The sequence below is a fragment of the Eublepharis macularius genome, chromosome 13, assembly GCF_028583425.1.
Source record: "Eublepharis macularius isolate TG4126 chromosome 13, MPM_Emac_v1.0, whole genome shotgun sequence".
Lineage (NCBI taxonomy): Eukaryota > Metazoa > Chordata > Lepidosauria > Squamata > Eublepharidae > Eublepharis > Eublepharis macularius.
In genome coordinates this window covers 47,516,796-47,538,886 of record NC_072802.1, presented here as the reverse complement: position 1 = coordinate 47,538,886, position 22,091 = coordinate 47,516,796, and the positions used below count along the sequence as shown (strand labels likewise).

General features: G+C 43.8%; 1 protein-coding gene across 1 annotated transcript in view; it reads right to left on the bottom strand.

Moving 5' to 3' along the window:
- The window catches only part of SPPL3 (signal peptide peptidase like 3), a 69,694-nt gene extending 63,523 nt beyond the window's left edge, over window positions 1-6,171 (bottom strand). The window contains exon 1 of the mRNA XM_054996321.1: window positions 5,811-6,171. Within this exon, the coding sequence (XP_054852296.1) occupies window positions 5,811-5,833 (23 nt within the window). The 5' untranslated portion in view covers window positions 5,834-6,171. The remainder of the gene's footprint in view (window positions 1-5,810) is intronic.
- Between the last annotated feature and the right edge of the window lie 15,920 nt (window positions 6,172-22,091).

Genomic DNA, 22,091 nt, shown 5'->3' with positions numbered 1-22,091 from the left:
ATTAAAGCTCTATTATTCTCCTATGAATTTAGAAGCAATGTAAGTCCAAGCTAATATTTTATCTTCATCTTCTCTCAACATGCAGAGAGTAAGCAAGAAGTAATCCTTCAGAGATTAAAAATTCACTACTCGCTTTAGCATATTAAAACAGAACTTGGAGCACTCTGTCATCCCCATCTGTTTAAAAGTCCCTCAAAACATTTAAGACGACTTGAAGAACCATAGTAGAGCCATCCTAAGCAGAGTTACATCCACTGATTTCAATGGACTTCAAAGGGTGTAACACTTCTTAAGATGGCACTGTATAAATACTAATTACACCAGTGGAGAAATATCTGATAAAATTCAACAACTCAGTTCAGCAGAATTTATTACTTAATGAAAAACCTGGGTCCAAAACTAGTTTAAACTTATGATAATGACTGAAGAACTACAGAAATACAAAAAACTTCAGCAGAGCTATACTATAATAAAAAGACTGCACAAATTCATTACAATTCAAAATCACCTACAAGTGTAAAAGCAGTTATTTTGCTGTTGTAGTGGTTTAAGAGCCAATTCAGTCACACAGATTGAGTGTACACCTCGTGCATATATACAGCACAAACCATCACATGGGGAAGTGGTTAGACATTTACCTCACTATGTAGATACAGCAGTATCTGGGATTGGTTCATGTACACATTTAACATTTCTAAAATGCACAATCAGTCCCAAAACTCCAAAGGCAACTCAAAAAATCCACTGCAACAACATCCAAATAAATATGACAACAGAGACTTATGTAACTGCTTTAAATAAGACTATGTACTTTTATAGTACAGTATTATATGAAATGGCCTGAAAGTGTAATTGGGATAAGAAAAGAGTAATCCAGCGGTGAAAACACTTAATATGATATTTATGTGATCCTGGGTGCGTAAGCATGGGCGGATATACAGAAGGATCAGCAGCCATACCATTCCCACACTCTCCTGTCAACTCCAGCCTGAGTGGAAGGGGGCAGATGTACGGAAACTGTAAGTCGCCACTTACCTTAGTTCTGTACTGTATTTACTGTAGAGCTGTCTCTTTGTAGTAACAGTTGTTTTAGTTAAAAAGCACTGCCTCAAGTCCTATCCAAACATCTCTAGGGTCTATATAGGGTCTATATAGGGTCTATATAGATCTATATATAGACCCATCTATATAGAGGGTCTCTATATACCAGCCAACACTACTGAGAGCAAAACACTCGGACAACTGTACACTGTTGCCAGGAATAAAGGGAGACCCTCAGCAAGGAGACAGATATACAGGGGTAGTAGCAAGCTACCAAAGAGCCACTCCAGAGCCTAACATAGGGTTTTAAATCTCAAACAGAAGGTGAAAAAGTGTCTTGGCACTGATTTTGAAGGGGTTAGTATAGTAATCCCCCAAAATGACACCCACTAACATGCTTCCTGGCAATTGCTTGCTTTTTTAATCTTGGGAATAAACTGAAAGAATCTTCAATGGAACAGAAACAAACAGGGAGCTTCAAGTTGCTCTCTATAGGCTAACTACCTAGCAAAGCAATGATGTCATACCAGGCAGGTCCATCACAACCACAGGTTCTCAACTTGGCAAAAGACATAGACTTTCCTATATTGTTTGGTTTGGAAATCTCTCCCTCTAGCTATGCAGAAAATACATCCTCCCCTGGGAAGTGTGAGCTGATTTAACATTTATTTTTATATTTAGTAAATAAAACCCCAATGTTAATTTTATTTCCCAATACCAGCAAAATACTTAGACTGAAATATTTGGTTAGGAAAAAAGTAATCAATTTTGGTTTAAATGTTATATTCAGGCAAGCCAAAAGCTTTATGTGGGGATTATTTTATTGGAATAATATTTGTAAAAATGTAAAGACAATATTTATATAGCAATATAAATGTAAAGACAATACTTGCTTACATTGTTTAAATTTAAGAAACAAAAGCCAACATAAACCACTGACATTCCCACTTCAGCATGCCCAAAGTACTCTGTATGGTATGCCACAGATGTTTTGTACACTCATCTATTTCAACAGAATTTCACTCTTTCATGGAAGTTATTGGTGTACCTCATGTTCACAGTAACTCTGTGGCATCACTGAAATTACTTGTTAGATCAGTATCAGAATGGCAATTACAATGCACCTTCCACAGTGTGAGAGCAAACAAGAATTTCAAGCTTTTGTTTGACTTGTACAGTCAACCACATGAATTAACTTGATTTTAAAAATTTAATCATTATATTTATGCTTTACTCCCCCCTACATTCATAAATCAATAAAACATCCATGTACCACACAATTCCTCAGGATCATCAGCTGAAAACATTAATTACAATTGTGAAATTGCCATACTTCCCTACCACTGTACTGGCAACAACACCCATCCACAGTTATTAATTTTATAAAGCTGAAATCTTTAGAAAAGGAAAGTTTTCCCCAGAAAAATAAAGCACTGGAACATTTTTCACCCCACATCTTTGGACAGCATCTTCCAAGAGTTCATAAGGATCACTTCCAAATCTCTAACACACATGCTAAGTTCCTTAAATGAATTCTCCTTGCCACACCATAAATATTTTTCCTCCTCCCAGCTCTGATGTGCAGGTATGATATACTGCTTCTTGAATGTGTCATATTTTCAAAAGCAAAGCTATGCTCTAAAGTTACAGCAGTTTTTCTCCTGAATATGTGGTATTTTAGAAATGCCTATGGCATCCTGAGAGTCAAACAGTATTTTGCACAAAGACATGCTCTTCTATAGTTCACCACTCTAACTTGTACAATAATGTATGCTCTTACATTGTGACATTTATTTTATGGAATGCTATACATGTCTGGTGCTGTGCCAGCTTAAACGGCAACCATACAGTGCCTGGAACTGATGACATCCTTTCAAAATCAGGACACACTGGCTATTCCTAGCCTGTAAAATATTACTAGTAATCAATTTTTCTTGGCAAAAACACCTAAACAATAAATAAAATATGAACCAGAATATAAAGCCATGTCTGTTCAGCAAGTTCAGACCTTGAAATAAGGAACATGGACTGTGTTCTTACCATTCTCTTCTACTCTACTTCCAAGAACCTCAAAGCAGAGGTTTACCCTAACAATCTTGAAATAGACTTGCCCGCAGTTACCAATTGAACTGTAGAGCTAGGAAGTAACACCCTGACCCTAGCTCTAGCTTGGAACCAGATTTTTTCCCATGTCTCTGACCTCTTTAAAATTGAAGTTGAAACACTAAATACTGATCTGTAAAGTAAGTCCCACCAAACTCTGTGGGTCTTATTTCTGAAAAAGCACACTCAGAACTGGCCTATAAAACCTCTTCAGTAAATTTAATCTAGAGTAGTCAGCTCATAAACTTCAAGAAAATACTGCTCCTTTTTTCAGAAGCCCTTAATTCCGCATCTCTGTGAAACTGAAATTAACAAAAGGAAGAGGAATGTACATCGCTGCAGATGATCAAGATTTTATGAAGAGCCTCCATGTTTTGAGGAACACCACCACTGAATTGCTGGGAGACACCAACCATTCTCACCTCTCCTTGCTTGTGATTTTCCAGAGGCATCTGGATGGCCACTGTTGGCAACACAACACTGGAATAAACAGATCTTTAGTTCAGCACTGCATCTAAATGTATGACCCTGTGAAGTTCCTAGTTCAAGTATCATCTAACCTACAAGTCACCAGGCAACTATTTCAGCTTCATCTGTGATACTCTTAGCCTAATTCAAAATCTAACTTCATTTTATTTAGTCTAAGAAACATTTGGATTCCAAAAATAGAGTTGCAAACATGATACAACAACCCTGCTAACACTAAGCAGGTTTGGGTCTGGTCTGTATTTAAATCAAGGACTGCCTTAGTTCTTTGAGTTCAACATTGGAAGAAATAATGTAAATTTAATCAATATTTTCTAGGATTGTTGCAAACATCATTAACATTCCCTATGAGCACTCAAAAAAGCACTTCTTAAATGCAAAGTGTTATTTATCCAAAGGGGGATGCATATCTATATACACACCTATATTGACTGATTTATGAGTGGCAGCAATCCAACAAGTGCTACCTTCTAAGTTCTACTGAAAGCCACAGAACTCACTTCGGAATAAACATGTAATCATGTATATTCACTCTTTTCCCCCCTTCATTTTCTAACACACACACACACCAGACATCTGGATAGGATAGGTAGCTGTTTTCAAAAACCATTTCAGTTCTCCTACTCCATATACTTTTGTTTCTCATGATGCAGTGGCAGGCATCAATGAGAGACCATGTTTGCAATGTTGGTGTGCATGTGTGAAGCTACAGCATCCTGTTTCTCCCCCTGGTCATCATTCACACACACTTCAACATGGCAAGTATGATTCTCAGAAGCGTTTCCACCTTTTAACCTGGCAAATTGTGAACAGCCTAAATATTCAGGCAATGTGGGAAGGCAAGTAGGAACTTGCAAGGGGCCTTAACACACCTATCTTTCCTTAAACCAGGAGTAATGCAGACTCCTGGGGAAATCCTTCCATATCGCTAATTTTTGTTTCATCTGAAAAAATAATTTTCATCACATTTTTGCCTTGCTCTTCTTTCAGACCCTGAGCTCAGGACTGTATATTTGAAGTCAGCACCTCTGATTTTATCCCAAAACCCCTATGAGAGTGAGATAGTGATGGTACTAAGGTTGTCCAGTGAGTTTCAGGACTCAACTGTGATATGAAACTTACTCTCTTCATGCGTTCTAGCCACTACACACTTGCCCTTAACCCACAGAAAATCTTGAGCAGAAATGTGTATATCCTGACATTAAAGTAGTGTGAGACTGATGGTTATGTAAACTGCATCAAGACAAAAGATATGTCTACTTTATTCATTCTCTCAAAGCAGCAAAATACATCTTATAAGCTTAATATTATCCATTTGTGACGCTGCAACACCTTGAAGGCTAACACACTTAAAGAGAGCAAGATTTGGGTCCAGTAGCACCTAAAAAGCCCAACTAGATTTCCAGGGTATGAGCTTTCAAAAGTCAAAGCTTTCTTCCTTTTTGACTCTCGAAATCTCATACCCTGGAAATCTAATTGGTCTTTAAGGTGCTACCGGAACCAAATCTTGCACTTCTACTACAGACCAACACAGCTACCCACCTGATGATTTGAGCTTTCACATGCAAAAGTCTACAGCCTAATGCACCAATGGAAATGCATGTATATATACTTTTGGTGGCAAAGGAGACAATAGGGACGTGGATAGATCTTGTGAATAAACTCCACTCCCTTAATACTTCTTATTGTGAACAAAGCTTCGGCCCATGAACGCGATAACTAGATGGCAACAAGAGCTGCCTTTACCAACCTACTCTGCAAAAATCAGCAGGTGTAGCATTCCCCCCCACCCCAGGCCAGACACAAGTATAATATCTAAGGCAAATCAAGCTGCTGTGGAAGGCACGAGAGCAGGTCAGTCTAGTTTTCAAGAGTTGTCAACGAGAGTTGCCAATTTTTCAACAGGTCACTGTAGCTGCATCGTTAACAGAACCTTGATCTGCAACCATCAGTGAGCGCTAAGGTTTTGCCCCCGCGCAAAGACCAGCGCTGCGGATCAAGCTGCGGCAAAGGAGCACACCGACCCCAGTTTGCGCCTGTTCGCTGGCCAGTCGGTGGTTCAAGTTCGAGTGGCCACGAACTCCACCCAAGAGAGAGAGAAACAGAAGGCAGCCTTTCCGATCCCATCACAACCCACTCCCCTCCGAGAGGCCCAGGAAGGCCGAGCGGCGGCGGCTCACCAAGAGTAGGTCTGCTCCGCCATGGCGCCGGCCGCTCCTCCTCCTCGGCGGCGGCGGAGTCCTCGTCCCGGGCGTCGATCTCGCTCCCCTGGCTCGGCCGGGGCTCAGCAACGGCCCCGCAGTGGCTCCCGGCCCAACATGGCGGCAGCCGTGAGGGGGGGGGGGTCCCCGCCCGGACGATGAAGGAAAAGGCGGAGGCTCAGCAGCGCCAGCCGCACCGCAGGCCCGCACTCCAGCGCCGAGCGGGACTCATGACCGGGCGCAGCTGCGGCAGGCTGAGGGGAAAGACGAACTCCGAAGGCAAGGCCGCTCTCCGGCTGCCCCTCGTTAGTTCGCTCACGGACGGACGGACGGAGGAAGAAGGCGGGGAGAGAGGACGCGCGGAGGCGGGACCAGCTGCCTAGCGTCGATGACTGGCGTGCGCACGCGCGAGCCTGAGAGCGGGGGGTCACGTGTCCACAACAGGCTCACGTGCTCGGCGCAGCCGCATTAGGTAGTGGTGGGAAGAAAGGTGAGGACAGACAGACAGACACTTTTGTGTGTGTGTGCGCGCGCGCCTGCCGTTTCAAGGGCCCGCCCGCACCGGCGCTCTGCCTGCGCTGAAGGTGAGCGTGGGCATGGAGGCGCCTTGAGCGTGCGAACAGCGCTGCGCTTTGGCGGGCCGCTCTAGGATTTCGCTGTCTGGCCAGCGTTTGTTGTGCGCTCTACGGCCTTCTTTTCTTTTGTTCTCCTGAACTAGTGCTGTTCTCTCTTTGAAAAGGCGAGCTCCCGGTTGTCGCCAGGCGGCTCCTAATCGGAAAAGGAGCCGTTTTAAAGGTGGTTAGCGAAATAGTTGTGGCAGTCCCAGTTTAAAAGAAAAGAAAAAGTATATTCCTTTATTCAGTATTCCCTGAACATAATAAACTGCACTGATAAACTCAGCACGAGTTATTAAAACAGATGCGGATAAAATCAGGATTAGAAATGGGAGCAGCAAAAACAGCTAAAAATCATTTAAAAATGAAATGATCAATGGCGTTTTTCTAGCTACCCCAGGTGAGGCAACTGGCCCCCTTCCTGTCTTGCCCAGACCTGGCCCCAGTAATCCATTGATTCCGCATATGTTGGATAATGCACTTCCAATCCTCTTTATAGATCATTTGGAATGGATTTTTTTTCTGTGCAGAACAAAAAAATCCACCTCAAACCATTGATAAAGTGCATTGAAAGTGCATTATCCAACGTGTGCAAAATCAGCCATGGCATGAAAGGGTCACCGCTAGATTGGACTACTGTAACTCGCTGTATGCTGGCCTACCCTTGAGATTGATCCAGAAATTCCTGAGTGAAACATCATGGACGGTACATATTCAATCTGTGCTGTGTCAACTGCACTGGCTTTGGTGGAGCACTGAGTCAGGTTCAAGGTTTTGGTGCTGACCTTTAAGGTCAGGAACCCACCATCTCTGGTATGTTACCCAAAGTGTCTTGCACACCGTAGAGAACAATCTGGTGATACCCAGCCCAAAAGAAATCCAGCTGCCCTCAACCAGAATCAGGACCTTTTCTGCTCTGGCTCCCACCTGGTGGAACTCTCTGCTGAACGACACCCGTGCCCCGAGAGACCTACTGCAGTTCCGCAGGGCTTGCAAGGCAGAGATGTTTTACCAGGCTTTTGGTTGAGGACAGCGACACATACCAGCCTACTAGCACCTCCCCTCCTTTTCCTTCCTGCCCCCTCTCTGTTTGTTGTGGGGCAGTGATAACATATGGAATTTGAAGAATTATCACCATTTTCAGAACGTTTTAACTATAAGTCATTCAAATTGTTTATTATGTATGAATGTTTTTATCATAATGCTGTTCACCACCCTGAGCCTTGTGATTCAGATTCAGATTACTTTATTACAGCACTTAGCCAGTACATTTACCATAGAAGTTTAAGTGCACATTTTACAACCATTAAAACATGGAACGCCTGAGCCTTGTGTATTCAGGGGCAGAGTGGTCTATACATTGAAATTATAAATAAATAAATAAAATGCTTATCTACCTATTTTAAACATTTATTATACACCTGCCTAAAATATGAAAGCAGGTGTATTTTTCTCAGGGGATTATTCCAGACAGGATACCATTGCAGAAGAGACCCTGCCTCCTTCCCCAACAGCATTTCTGGGGCCAACAGAGCAAAGCCTCAGGTGATGATGATGATGCGAGGCCTGAGAGAAGGGTGTTTTCACACTGTTTTTTGTTCTGAATTTTGTGTGGGCCAGTACATTTGTTTGCAACTTTTGTCTTTATGCAGCCTGGCTTGGACTGCATAGAACTTCATGGGTCAACATCTGCACTATGAATAGTGTCTGGAAATAAAACTAGAACTCACTACATAACAATGAGTTTCATGTTAAAAGCTTTTATTCTGAATAATAGAGTAGTAGCACCAAGGACAACCACAAACAACAACGGCAGGAGGCCAGTCCAAACGTGTGGCAAATTCAGGAGTGACTGGACAGCAGCTCTTGTTGGAGCAAACTATAAGAAAGATTTCACATTCCCCTGAATAGCAAATTGATTTAAATAAATATACCAGAATAAAGAGTGTTTTTTGCACCTGCTAGTTTTTGTTCCTTTCAGATTCTAGGCCAGTTAATGTTTTTGGATGCTCCTAAGACAGTTCCACATGTAATATGAAGAACATTTCAGTCAGGGCAACTCCCAGATCCTCTTTTCTGAGCTCCCAGGATATTAAAGATCTCCAGTCTCGGGAGGTACGGACTACACTGCTCACCATCAAAGCATGTGCCATTCCAAAGCAACCAGTGAGGGACAAATGTATTGGAAATGATTGGATGGAGGGAGAGAGAGAAGTTACTACTTTTTATAAAATGATGTAAGTTATTTTGAAGATCTAACAGTCAAAAGTAGGATTTAAATCTAATGATAATAATATTATTATAACTAAGAGGCTTCAATTGGTGCAAAATGCTGCGGCTCGACTATTATCAGGAGCGAGCAGGAGCTTGAACATCACTCCCATCCTACAGTCATTCCATTGGCTACCTATCAGTTACTGTGCTCAGTTCAAGGTATTGGTTATTATATACAAAGCTCTTCACAGCCTTGGTCCAGCATACCTACGGGACCACCTCCCTCCCTATGTCCCTCTACGGCAACTTCGCTCATCTGAACAGGGTCTCTTGCAGGTGCCAGCCTGTACATGGGCGAAATCAATAGCAGCCCTTTCTCTGTGGTGGCCCCACCCTATGGAACGGCCTGCCTGAGGAGGTCAGGAGAGCCCCCACACTCCTGGCTTTCCGCAAACAATGCAAAACTGAATTATTCAAAAAGGCCTTTTTCTCAGCTAAAAGGGCAGTATTGTAGGAAAGGGGTCCCAGATGTTTTGCTGAGTTAGAAACCATAGATTTCACCATTATGTTGCCTTACATATTATCTGTTGCTTTAAATATGTACTCCTATATACTACCTGTGCTTTATGTTGTTTAATGTAAGTCCTAGAATTGATTGTGTTCTGTTTCAGCAGTTCTTCAACCACATACTGGATCCTTGCTAATACTATGTCTTTGTAAACTTACATTCATTTACTCCATGACATTGTTTATGGAAATGTTCTTGACACTGTATGGAAATGCCTGCCCTTGTCCTTGCCACTGATTGTACAAATCTCACACTATGTAATCCACCTTGAGTCTCGGTGAGAAAGGCGGAATATAAATGACATAAATTAAATAAATACATTAATTAAAGTAATTTAATCTGCACATCATCAATACTGATATATTTATATATTTATATTTACTGATATCTTTTCCCAATGACCGTAGCAAGGGTATTTTGTGCCACAAAGGCTGCTCGAGCTTCCATGCTCAAGCCCTGATCTAAAACTATGTGCAAGATGGAACCTGACATGGGGAGCACAACCCCATCCAGCACACATTGAATAGCACCACCCTGGTCAATCGAAGCCTCATTGTGTCTAGAGATTTAGCATAAGGTTACTAGTCCTCATCCAGCCCATTACAGCTCTAAGCACTTGTGAATACATTCACCTTTTCACCCAAACTCAATGAAAAACAGAATCAAGTTGGATGTCATCTCACCCAAATCATCAAATAGCTTCATATAGATGTTAAATAGTATAAAGGAATGACTGGAACCATGATGTGCACAAATACCAGGGCACAGGGCAGAAGTCCCCCAGCACACTATCTGGAACCTGCCACCAAATAAACATCAGAACATGGCACCCCCAGCCTCAGTGGGTGATGCAGAAGGATATTCAAAAGTCTAAGAGAATAAATAGGATCATATTCCATTTATTTCCAAGCTCAGGTCAACTGTCATTGACCAAGGTTGTGTCAGTGCTATACTCAGGCCAGAATGTAAACTGAAATGAGTCTAACTAATCTGTCTCATCCAACTAAGATGGAGTTCAGCCCCCACTACCTTGCCCAAAAAGGCAGAGTCATGATAGTTGGCATAACTGTCTGGATCAAGGGAGGATTTCTTTATGAGAAAGGAAAATGTTTCAGGCTGCGGGGGAGGTGCTCCTGGAGAAAACTAAGAACAGAGCCAGGCGTATTCTTCTTCTCATGCTTATTACTTTACTAATAAAAGTCTGTTGTTCTTCAGCCAATAGAATACCTAGTGATGGTATCTGATCATACCATTCTTGAAAGGGGAAATTGCTATATAGAAGACCAAGGGGCATTAATGACCATTAGGCATTGTTTCACAATTAATACAACCACTGCTGATCATGGCACGTTTGGGGTCCTCATATAGACTTCCTCTGGGAACAAGTTCATGTGACCACTAGGTAGGCAGCCAGTAGTGTTAGCAATTCCGGGTAGGGAAATTCCTGGAGATTTTGGGAGTGGTGCCTGGGGAGGGCAGGGTTTGGGGAGGGACCTCAGATGGATATAATGCCATAGAGTCCACCTTCCAAGCAGCGATTTTCTCCAGGGGAACTGATCTCAGTTGTAATTCCAGGAGATCTCCAGCCACCACCTGGAGGTCGGCATCGGACCGTCATCATATACCACCATGGTGGTGATCCATTTAATTTTTTTGTCTCTATTGTTCATTGAAGCCTATGAAGAAGTGATATACAAAATGGGAATACGCCAGCAAAACTCATTGGCTTCTTTTGCATTTTTGCACTGGATTGCACTTACCTTCTCAGGCGTATGAGCCAATGAACTATAATATAGAAACATATCAACATATTAATGGACACTCGCATCAAATGAGAAGCTACTACAGCGGAATATACATCATTACAGTACAAGGACTTATCTGTCGTTATTTATTCAAGGAGACTTTTCCAGTACAGACTGTGTATTTTTTCACCAATTGGATTATTGTAGTATTTAATAGAATGAAATGGAAATGTATGTATTTTTGTAATCAACTTATGTATGTAATATTTACTGATGTATTTATAGTGGGAAATAGATGATATAGTGTATGGTTAATTGGATTGTTATAGGAAATATTGAATAGTAGTGGAGCACTTTTTGCACTTTATTCAAGTATAAATTAATTATTTAAATTAAGCAAATAGTTTTGTGGATATTTTTTAGCTTTAGCTTTTGGCTAACCACTTGGAGGTTGGCAGCCCTAGCAGCCAGCAACTATAGTTATGGCTGAGTCCAGATGAAACTGGAATTCTGGAAAGCTACAAGTTGGAACTATTTGGAACATAGCTGCAACGGTCAATTGTGGGTTTGGCATTGCCATTGTGTGGCTCTGCTCATGCTGGACAGTTCAGACTGACATTTTTGCATGAGCCCAGTTCTGTGATTTTATTCAGCGAGCGGCCAGCCACGTACAGAGTGGTCCTGTGAACTGATTCTAAAGATGCACGTTTACTTCTCAGAAGGATTTCAATCCCAGCCAACATTTGCCAGCCCAGGAAGCTTAACCACACGATCCCATCAGGCATACTCTTGAGTTGTGCCCTTGCAATGAGTCTGTGGGTATACCCTTCTAACTGCACTTGCTTTCATTGGCGCCCCTAAAAATATCACCACTACCTGTCATGCATATAGGTCGAACTATAGGGGAACAATTGCTGGATATGACCAAGGAAGTTATTTAAGACACACAGATAAACAGGGCTAGCTGTCAGGGATTGCCAATTTAGATCTCAGTAACTTCACTGCACGAGTCCATGGAGACACGAGTTAAAGCTTTATCGAGAATCTAAGAGCCGAAACAGACGAGACGAGTTCCCTCAATTCAACCTGGGTTGAATTGCCTCAAGGTTTGACGGGAAATGTAGGCATTTCTCCTTCCCGTCGCTCAGAGGAGGAGGGGGGAGGAGGAGGGCTCCTCTTGCCCGGCCGCCGCTGTTCCCAGGCGCGAGGGCGAGGAGCCTGGAAAGTGGGGGGGGGATGCTCTTAGGCTGGGGCGCGGCGGCGCGGCGCTCTTGCTGCAGTCGCCCCACCCCCACCCCAGCCTCTTCCTCTCGTCCTTCCTCTCGGCTTCCTTCTCCAGCAGTGAGAGAGGCAGCGGCAGCAAGCAGCAGCAGCAAGAGCGCCACCGCCGCCGCGCCCCAGCCTAAGAGCATCCCCCCGCCACTTTCCAGGCTCCTCGAGTCCCTCAAGCTTGGGAACGGCGGCGGCCGGGTGAGAGGCGCCCTCCTCCTCCCCCCTCCTCCTCTGAGCGACGGGAAGGAGAAATGCCTACATTTCCCATCAAACCGTGAGGCAATTCAACCCAGGTTGAATTGAGGGAACTCGTCTGTTTCGGCTCTAATAGTACAACACAGCAGACACTTCTTGTCAGGAATAACTTTTCCCTCCCCTACTAGGCATATTAAACCCTTCAAGAACAACCCACTCTACTCTAATCCCCCCTTAGCTATGTTCCCATCTATGCAGCAAAAGAAAGCAGAAATTATTATGACTAGGAATCCAGTCCTTCTCAGGTCATACAGCCATGTCTCCTTGGAAACACTGATAACTGCATTCCGTCTCAGCTTCACACAGCTTCTCAGGCTGCTTCCCCAGCAAGTTTAATACACAGGGGCCTAATAGCATTCCTAAAGTATGTCAGGGCTTGCAGCAGCCGCCACTAGGCGGGGCCCCAGCATGTCCAGCCCTGACATCAAAGGGGTGCCAGGGATGCTGCAGGACCCTGCTCTGTGGAAGGAGGAGCGGTATACCTCACCCAGACTCGCTCTCAGTCCACTCGTTGGCCTGCTCAACCTGCACCACACATCCCCTTTGACCTCCACCATCTCCTTCTCTTCCATCAACTTTCCTCTTTGCCTCTGCTCCATCACTCCTACTCAATCAACCCACACCCTGAATGCTCTCCTGAGCCAGCTTTTATAGGGTTTCCCTTGGCTGCCTCTGCCCTTCCTTCCAAGCTCCTTCTCTCTCCTGAGGCTGCCCAGCTGTGTCTGCTTTCAGGTGTTCCTTCTCTGTCATTAACTCCTCCCAGCCTTCCCAGCCTCTCTAGCAGGGTGGGGCTGAATGTAAAGGTGTCCCAGCTGAGGCTCCCTCCAGGTATGCCTTCTTCTCTCCCTCCCTCATTCTCCTTTAACCTTCTCTGCAGGACTGGGCTGGCAGGGCATTTCCAGGTGCTGCGCCTTGGCCGTCTCTGCCTCTGCTCACGAGGTGCCCTTCCAGCCGGCATCTGGGCTGCCTGTCCCTTGGAGCTGGGCGTGACTGCGCTTCCCTGGCAGGCTTCCCCCTCTGGCTCTTCCCCTCCCACACTTGCTGCTGGCTGTGTTGCCTTCCCTGGAGCCTCTGGGTCCCCTGACTCTGCTGCTGGGGTGCTGGGACTGTTCTAGCCCCCTGACTCTGCTGCTGGGGTGCTGTGACTGTTCCCCCCCCCGGACAAGTGCCTGTGGAAGCAGCTGGGTGGATGTCTCCTGGGGTCTCCCGTTCTTTTCTCCAGGTAAGTCTGGGGGCTGGGTTGCGGACAAAGTACATCACAGAAGATCAAGTCTACAGCCTGACAATGAACCTAGGGATCCCAGACCCCCGGTGGGGGTGAGGGATCCCTGCCTCCACTCCCCCCACCCTGCCCCCACTTACCTAACCAGTGAGGGGTGCGCACCTTCCCTGTGGGCTCCCTCATGGTGCTGCACGTTCCCGTGCACAGCAGCCACCGGGATCAGGCCCATTTTGGCCCGGATTGGGGCTGCTGCGGAGCACAGGAGTGCTCCTGTGCTCCGCAGCGCCTGAAAATGGGCCCGATCCATGGCAAAATGGGCTCATTTTTGGGCACTGCAGAGCGCAGGAGAGCTCCTGTGCTCTGCAGTACCTCAAAAACAGGCCCCTTTCAGCATAGATCGGGCCCGTTTTGAGCCCCTGAGGAGCCTGGACATGCTCCCAGGGGCTGCGCGATGATGTCACTTCTGAAGCTTTGCATGTGCACACCCCCTCTCCTCCAAGGTAAGTGCCTAGCCCCTATCCCCCGCCAGAAGGTTGAGGGGGCCTGGCAACCCTAAGTGAACCCCAAACCCTCAGAGAATGGCAGGGGCCACGACCCTGACACTAGCCCTACCCCATAACTAGATAGACCACTAAGGGAGTCTAGAGGCCTAGGATAAAATAACCCACAGGTGGCCTTGGATAAGCCACTTCTCTCAGCCCCAGGTCCCCAGCTGTGTTGTAGGGTTGCCAGGTCCAGATTAGGAAATTCCTGGAGATTTTGGGAGTGGAACCAGGAGAGGGCAGGGTTTGGGGAGGGGAGGTGCCTCAGTGGGGTATAATGGCATAGACTTCACCCTTCCAAGGCAGCTATTTTCGCCAGGGGAACCGATCTCTGTTGCTTGGAGATCAGTTGTAATTCCAGGAGATCTGCAGCTATCACCTGGAGGCTGGCAACCCTATTTGTGGGGATACAACTTTCTTAACGGCTCTGAGTGTGGCACTAATCTGTCCGGAAGAGTGGTATATAAGCACACAGCTGTTGTTGTGGTTCTAAACCTTGGAGAAGGGCATAAAACAATAGAGTTACACAGTTGTATTGCCATGTGTAGATTAGAAGAGCCATCTAACTCATACTAATGCATACAATGTATCAAGGCCCAGGTGCAGGGAGTATCTGAGAATGGCAAGAATGTATAACTTCATAGAGACTGGCAACATTATTCGAGGATAGTTATGTTGGTGGAGGGCCAAAAGATATTTAGATGTATGAGAAACTTTTAATCATTAATTCTACATAGCAGGGCTTTTTTCTGGAAAAAGAGGTTGTGGAACTCAGTGGGTTGCCCTCGGAGAAAATGGTCACATGGCTGGTGGCCCCACCCCCTGATCTCCAGACAGAGGGGAGTTTAGATTGCCCTCCGTGCCGCTCAGAAGCACGAGAACAATCTCAACTCCCCTCTGTCCGGAGATCAGGGGGCGGGGCCACCAGCCATGTGACCATTTTCAAGCGGTTCCGGAACTCCATTCCACCGCGTTCCCGCTGAAAAAAAAGCCCTGCTACATAGACTTCATTAATTTAAAAAAATAGCAGAATGAACTAGCTATTGTTATACATTTCAAGAAGATATTTCAAAATGGATAATCTGGGCCGATTCCAGACGGGCACAAATAGAGCGAGTGCTTTCGCTTTTTCAGCGACCTCACTCGTAAAAACCCGCAATTTCCTGTCCCGGCTTACCTGCGGTCCATGGTGCTCAGTTGCGCTCTATAAGAGGACAGTGTGAACGTGGTATTGCGGGTTTGCACACTTCTGGACGCTTCGTCGTCGCGGAGAGGCCCTCCCCTTTCCCTCCTTCCTTTGCCGGCCAGCCGGCAACAATATTCCCTTAATTTTTTAAAAAAAACTGGGCGCCATTTGCGCAGTCGCACATTTGCGCACATCAAACTGTGCAAATGTGCACAAATGCACAAATGCACAAAAGCGCACAAAAGTCAATGCTGCATATTCGCATACCTGCGCATTTGCGCAAAACACGTAAAAAAAATTTTTTAAAAAAACCGAAATGCGAACCAATGAAGGCCCCCGACGTCAACTGTGACGGGGAGGAAACAACCAATCCCGGGTACCTCAGTTGGCCATGCGAACATCCGGAAGCGGGACGGCACGGCACGGCACGCTGCGAGACAAAGTGGATGGAGACGAAAGTGAACGCGTGGCCGGTAAGCGATTATTTCCGCAGAAAACCCGCAATTTCTGGCTGTCTGGAATCGGCCCTGGTTTGGTGTATGAAATCATATAAGTTTGTCAAGAATTTGAGTCTCTGAAGCAGCTATTGTTAAGAAATGGTTCTGAAACTATAAATATAGCCAGCTAATCTGAAAGAGAGCTGCTTCTTTGGAGGGGCTCCTTGCTTGTGACCTTTATATCTTTGGGTAAGGTACTTTCTTGGACTCATGTAATGGCTCTCCTTTAATGATCTATGTATTTATAATAGATGGTGTGATTTTCTGTTGATTGAATTGTTATTAAGAATACTAAGTAGCCAAGTCATAATAATAAAATAAGTTATTACTTGTGTACAATACCAGTAACAAACCTAAAATGTTATCTGTGGTATACCTCTAGCCAGGAGGTAAATGATTTGATAGAGGAAAGCTAACTAGACTCTCAGGGCTCCTTCAGAGCATGCCTTTATCTGAATTAGGCCTGATCTGAGTCATCCAGAACACACTCGCAGTATACATGGGCCACTTCAGCACAATTTTGCTTCAAGAGTTTGAGCTAAATAGCCTTGGAGAAGTTTGAAATTTAATTTTTAAAGCTTGCTGATGAAAGTGTAATTTGGAGTTCCATGTCTTGCTTCCCCTTCCTCAAGCAGATGGGGAAGGGTCAGATTGTGCACAAAAGGCCAAGAAGCTGCAACCTCCTCCCTTAAACTGGAAGTGCTGAATTTGCTAGATCAGAAGACACTGCTGGCATACAAAGTGGATGTGCCATGCCTGCAGTCCACGCATCTCATTATCTTGTCACCAAGAAACACCTTGGGGTAGGTTCAGTATGACTTTGCAGCTTGAAATATGAGAAGGAAGCTTGGATGGGGGAGTTGGCACTTCTTGGGTGCCCGGCCCTTAATCAAGGCGAGCACTTTTCCACAACTGGGAGGTTGTGTCATGCTGTGTAAGCTCTGGACAGGTCCCAAATTCAACATTTCCCCCTGAGGCGCACACTCCAAATCATCAGAGTGACTTAAGAATATTAGGGGATCTTTAAAAGTCAAATGCCAGGTTCTTGCTCCTCCTGTGCAGACACCTGTTGCTATTTTCCAGTCACAGCCTCCAACTTCCTCCTGTCTACCAGCTGTATTACAAGGCTAAAAGTGCTATGCTTTGTTAGGCTGCCAACTCAGGGCCAATGAGAAGCTGCAACAGTGCCACTAGGCCTCATTAATTCTCTGAGCAAGGTGATAACTGCCTTCTCTTATACCTCTTGATTTGTATTACTCATTTTGCATGCAGATCTGGTGTTCCTATCATCCCCACTCTGGCTATACCTCTGCCAAAAGACTTCTTGCTTTCCTTGTTTCCACAAAAGTGCACAGACTGGTTTTGAGCAGTCAGGTACATTGGTCCACTACTTTCCATTAGCTTAGGTGTACTTAACACTACGTAGGATGTGTATATATACACATACACACACATACATCCCCTTAACCATCTGGAATACTTGGCATAATGGAAAATATTGGATCTCCTTAAGGAAACCTCTCTTCTTCAATACAAATTATATCCAAAAACTACCACTCAAAACGGCTGGCTATCTTGTCATACACTTTCTGCCTAAGGACTTGCTTAATATTGCTGTTTTCATTCCTCTGGTGCAAATTGTGTGTAAATACAAAAAAAATTATATCAAATAAATGTTTTTATGTGAATAAATTTTATTCTGTTTTCATCCTATTAATGGCTACTTAACCACAATTAAAAAAATAAGATGAAAAAAATTGAAGAAAGAGAAACATCAGGTAATTATGAGGAAATCTGCAACAAAACAGACTTTTGAGTTTTGCCTGTTTAATTCCAAAAGATGCAGAAACAAAGTCACAAACAAATTTGTTTTTCTTTATGTAAAATGTACTACTAAAATAATCTAGCTTCAGGGCAAAGACTTGGCAGCTGTCAGTACAAATCTCTGCTCTCTCCACTTTTGAAGTATCTAACAGGTGCTGATTTGTGTAGTCCAATCCCACTGGCTGGATGTCAATTGTGTCAGCTTTCTCAACATCGGATGCTTTGCATAAAAGTTAAACCTTTCAATACTATCCAAATAAAAGTGAGAGAATCTGGGCTTTCTGTACTACCACAGCATGATCACAAACCTTTTGTTAAAAAAAAATCTTATTTGTCATGTTTTTGTTTGTATTTGGGTATAAGTAACATGACAGATGCATCAAATGTGTAATATAGGGCTGTTGTGGGTGGCAACACATTATTTTAGAAGCCCCGTTGTTGCTGCAGCTGCTAATACAAAACAGCCGCAACAGGTCTTCCAGATGGTAGATTTCCCCCAATTTCCCTTGCCCAATACCCAAGGCAGCCACCCCCACACACACACTATGGAGGGCGCTTCTCAGAGTTTTGCTTTAAACTGGCAATTGACATACTGATATATCATTATATCGATATGCCAATCAGTGCTTTTTTTAAAAGGTCAAATTTGCCACCTTGTGTCAGGGGGTGGAGTGGCTGCTGCAGGGACCAGAACAGGGAAAATGCCTGCTATGTGGGCAGAACTGGGGAAATCCAGACCTTCCTGCTAGGGTTGCCAGATCCCCCACAGGTACCAGTCCTGTCTAATAGACAGTACCTGTCTAATAATGGCAACCCATTATTAGAATTATCCATCCTATTCCAAGTGTCAATACACAGTGAAACCAATGGTCATGGATGCACAGGAAAATCCCTTCTATATTAAAGATTTCAAACAGTAGCCAGCCAGATGTTTTAGAGACCCCCACAAGTCTCTCCTCATTGTTTGCACCCAGTATCTGGAATTCAGAGGCATTCTGCTTCTGAACATGGAAGTAATTGGGCTATAATGGAATGTGGACACAATCCCACTGTGAACTAATATTAAAATAGTATGCATTTACAGAAGACTAAATGTGAAGGTAATAGGCTTAAACAATGTATGTAGCCATCTACTTTTAGGGGTGACACATTGGCTGATTGGGAGTAAAAGCAGGGGAGGACTATTGCCTTCTTTTTGCAGTGTTTGGATTTCTTATGTCAAGACTGAATTCATTATTGGTGGTAGAGAGTGCCCTCAAGTCATAACTGACTTATGGTGACCCCTGATGGGGTTTTCATGGCAAGAAATTAACAGAGATAGTTTGCCAGTGCCTGCCTCTGCAACCCTGATGTTCATTGGAGGTCTCCCATCCAATTAGTAACCAAGGCCAACCCTGCTTAACTTCTAAGGTCTGACAAGATCAGGCTCACCTGGGCTGTCCAGGTCAGGGTGACTATTGCCTTCTTGTCCTGCCAAAGGGCAGTGGCTAGCATCTGGCTAGTCACTATAAGAGACATAAAGCAGGACAAGATAATCCTTTGGTCTGATCCATTAGGATACTTCTCATGTCCTATGTTCTTGACCTGTTGAGCCACTGAAACTCAGAGATCAACACTTCCTTTGAGTTGTTGGTATTTAATATCTTAACTCTTTTTAAACATTCTTTCAACTTGAAATGTAGTGTTTTTGCTTGAGAAAAATTGAGGAAATTTCTGTAGAAGTTCTGGGAACAATAGTTGCTTTCCTTAACTTTTAAAACTATGTCCAGCTCTTGATTAAGTATTAGATTAGCTTTTGATTAATGTTAGATTTTTAAAATTATATTTTTTGGGGAGGCTGCAAATCTGATGGACTCAGTTTTAATTGGTTAAACCTAGGGCTGTAAATGATACAAGAATTTTTAGTTGATTAATTAAATCACTTATGCACAGATGATTAATCAGTTACAGTTCAGTACACACCAAAACCTCAATATAGATACCACTTCGCGACATTGAAAGAAGTGAAGATTAATATACAATTTGATAAAAAGCTATAATTCATTGTTAAAAGGAAAGGCAATATTTCATGTTATCTTATCTGTTTCATCATTTTACTTTCCTATTACAGTAACATACAAAAACCAAAATAGCTTTTTAAAAGATCAGCATGCCCTTAACTCTTAGCCTTACCAAAGACATTTATGGATTAGCCATACCAGTTAAAACTTGTACCCTGTTTCTTGCTAGTTTATATAATCACCTGTTATTGAAATCCCCCATCCACATGCCAGCTAAAGCAGAGATGTGTAAAATTTAAATCTTGGACTTCAGGCCAGTTCTCCACTATTTTTTTCATTATAGCCTTTAGTGTGGAAGAAAAAAATAATAATTCACCCCCTTCCAAGGAGAACAAGTATACTATAGATGTTTTTCAATGGGAAAAGTCCATTGAGAAGCAGACAAAAATGAACGCTGTGAAACAGAAAAAGTAATTCTGCACATTATCATCATTATGATAATAATAGTAATTACAGTGTTAACCTTTTTCATAACTTCCCCTAGAGATCTGAAGAGTTCTGTAATGCATACACATCATAACAATGTGGTGGTCATAGGCTGCAATTTTCAAACCATTCACACTGAAGTAGTCTAATTAGAGTCCCTTGGGTATCGTTCAAGGCTAAGAGATTAGAATGTTTTCTTAATACATGCAGGCAGAAGAACATTGTGGAACAAGAGCAATGGTAGGTATCTACATCTCCTCCTTTACACTTTTGCAGAAGATTCAGGGGCTCCAATGGGGAGTGCATCCTCTTCCATAGTGGGGTGCAGGGCTTTTTTTCAGCTGGAACGCGGTGGAACAGAGTTCCGGAACCTCTTGAAAATAGTCACATGGCTGGTGGCCCCGCCCCCTAATCTCCAGACAGAGGGGAGTTTAGATTGCCCTCCATGCTGCTCGGCGGCGCGGAGGGCAATCTAAACTCCCCTCTGTCTGGAGATCAGGGGGCGGGGCCACCAGCCATGTGACCATTTTCTCCAAGGGCAACCCACTGAGTTCCACCACCTCTTTTCCCAGAAAAAAAGCCCTGGCAGGGTGTGTGCAAGCATGCTCTGTTTGACAGAGCTCAACTTTCATTGGATTGTTGAATTCTTTAAGAAAAAGTAGGAGGGCACACAACTTCTCTGTACTAGCCAGTGGACAAACACATCAATAGCAGGTGTCCACAACTGTATCTTCATGACCAAATAGGCCACATTCAGTGCCAACACCATCTCTGGGAAAGCCCAATAGCTGATCTTAGCCTGGCTCTAAAATAATTGGTCTATCAGAACAAGGATAGAGCAAAATCATCCCCAGGCTTGAAAGTAAGTTTCCATGCCAGTTGTTTTTACCCCAAACTCCATGTTTCAGTTTCACTTTGTGAAAATCTAACCTGTGATTCTTTGAGTCTCATAAGACATCTTACACAGGGACAGTAAGTGAAAGATCTTACACTTGTTCTCCCATTGTGGATACATACATGTGCACTGCTAGGGAGACAGGGTACACCTGAATATAAGACTGCACAGGAAATCACTTGAGCATCCCCATGTAAGATGTCTTGTGTAGAAATACTCTTATTTTCATGCCATTTTCTGCTTCCCTGAAATTTCCCTCCAATAAAATGTATTTTCCCATGTTTATCAATAAATCATCATTAATCCATACATATAAATGATGCATATTGTATGTATAAATGTATATATAGATAAGGGCCAAATTACATGATGCATTTTTAAATAAGCTGAGTCAGTGTTCCCCCATTACCTTTAATGTACAAAGAGAGTGGGTCAGCACATGCAGAAACATTGTTAGCATTAGTCCTGGCTTGTTACCTTAACCCTGGTCACGTTTATGTATATATAGGCAAAACTTAGAGCCAAGCTACAAGTGACACCTGACACAGGTTGGACACTTGTCAGCTTCCCTCAAGTTTTGATGGGAAATGTAGGCATCCTGGTCTTGCAGCTGTAATGGAGAGCCAAGCTGTAAAACCAGGACGCCTACATTTCCCATCAAAACTTGAGGTAAGCTGACGCGTGTCCAACCTGTGTCAGGTGTCACTTGTAGCTTGGCTCAGAGTTTAACTTGTCAGTCCCTGAGACATTTGTCTAGGGAGACACCATCAAAATGTGAAATAGTAAAGAGTCCAGTAGTACCTTTAAGACTAACCAACTTATTTGTAGCATAACCTTTCGAGAACCACAGCTCTCTTCATCAGATGCATGGAGAGCTGTGGTTCTCGAAAGCTTATGCTACAAATAAGTTGGTTGCTCTGCCGTGGGGCTTATGAAGTGC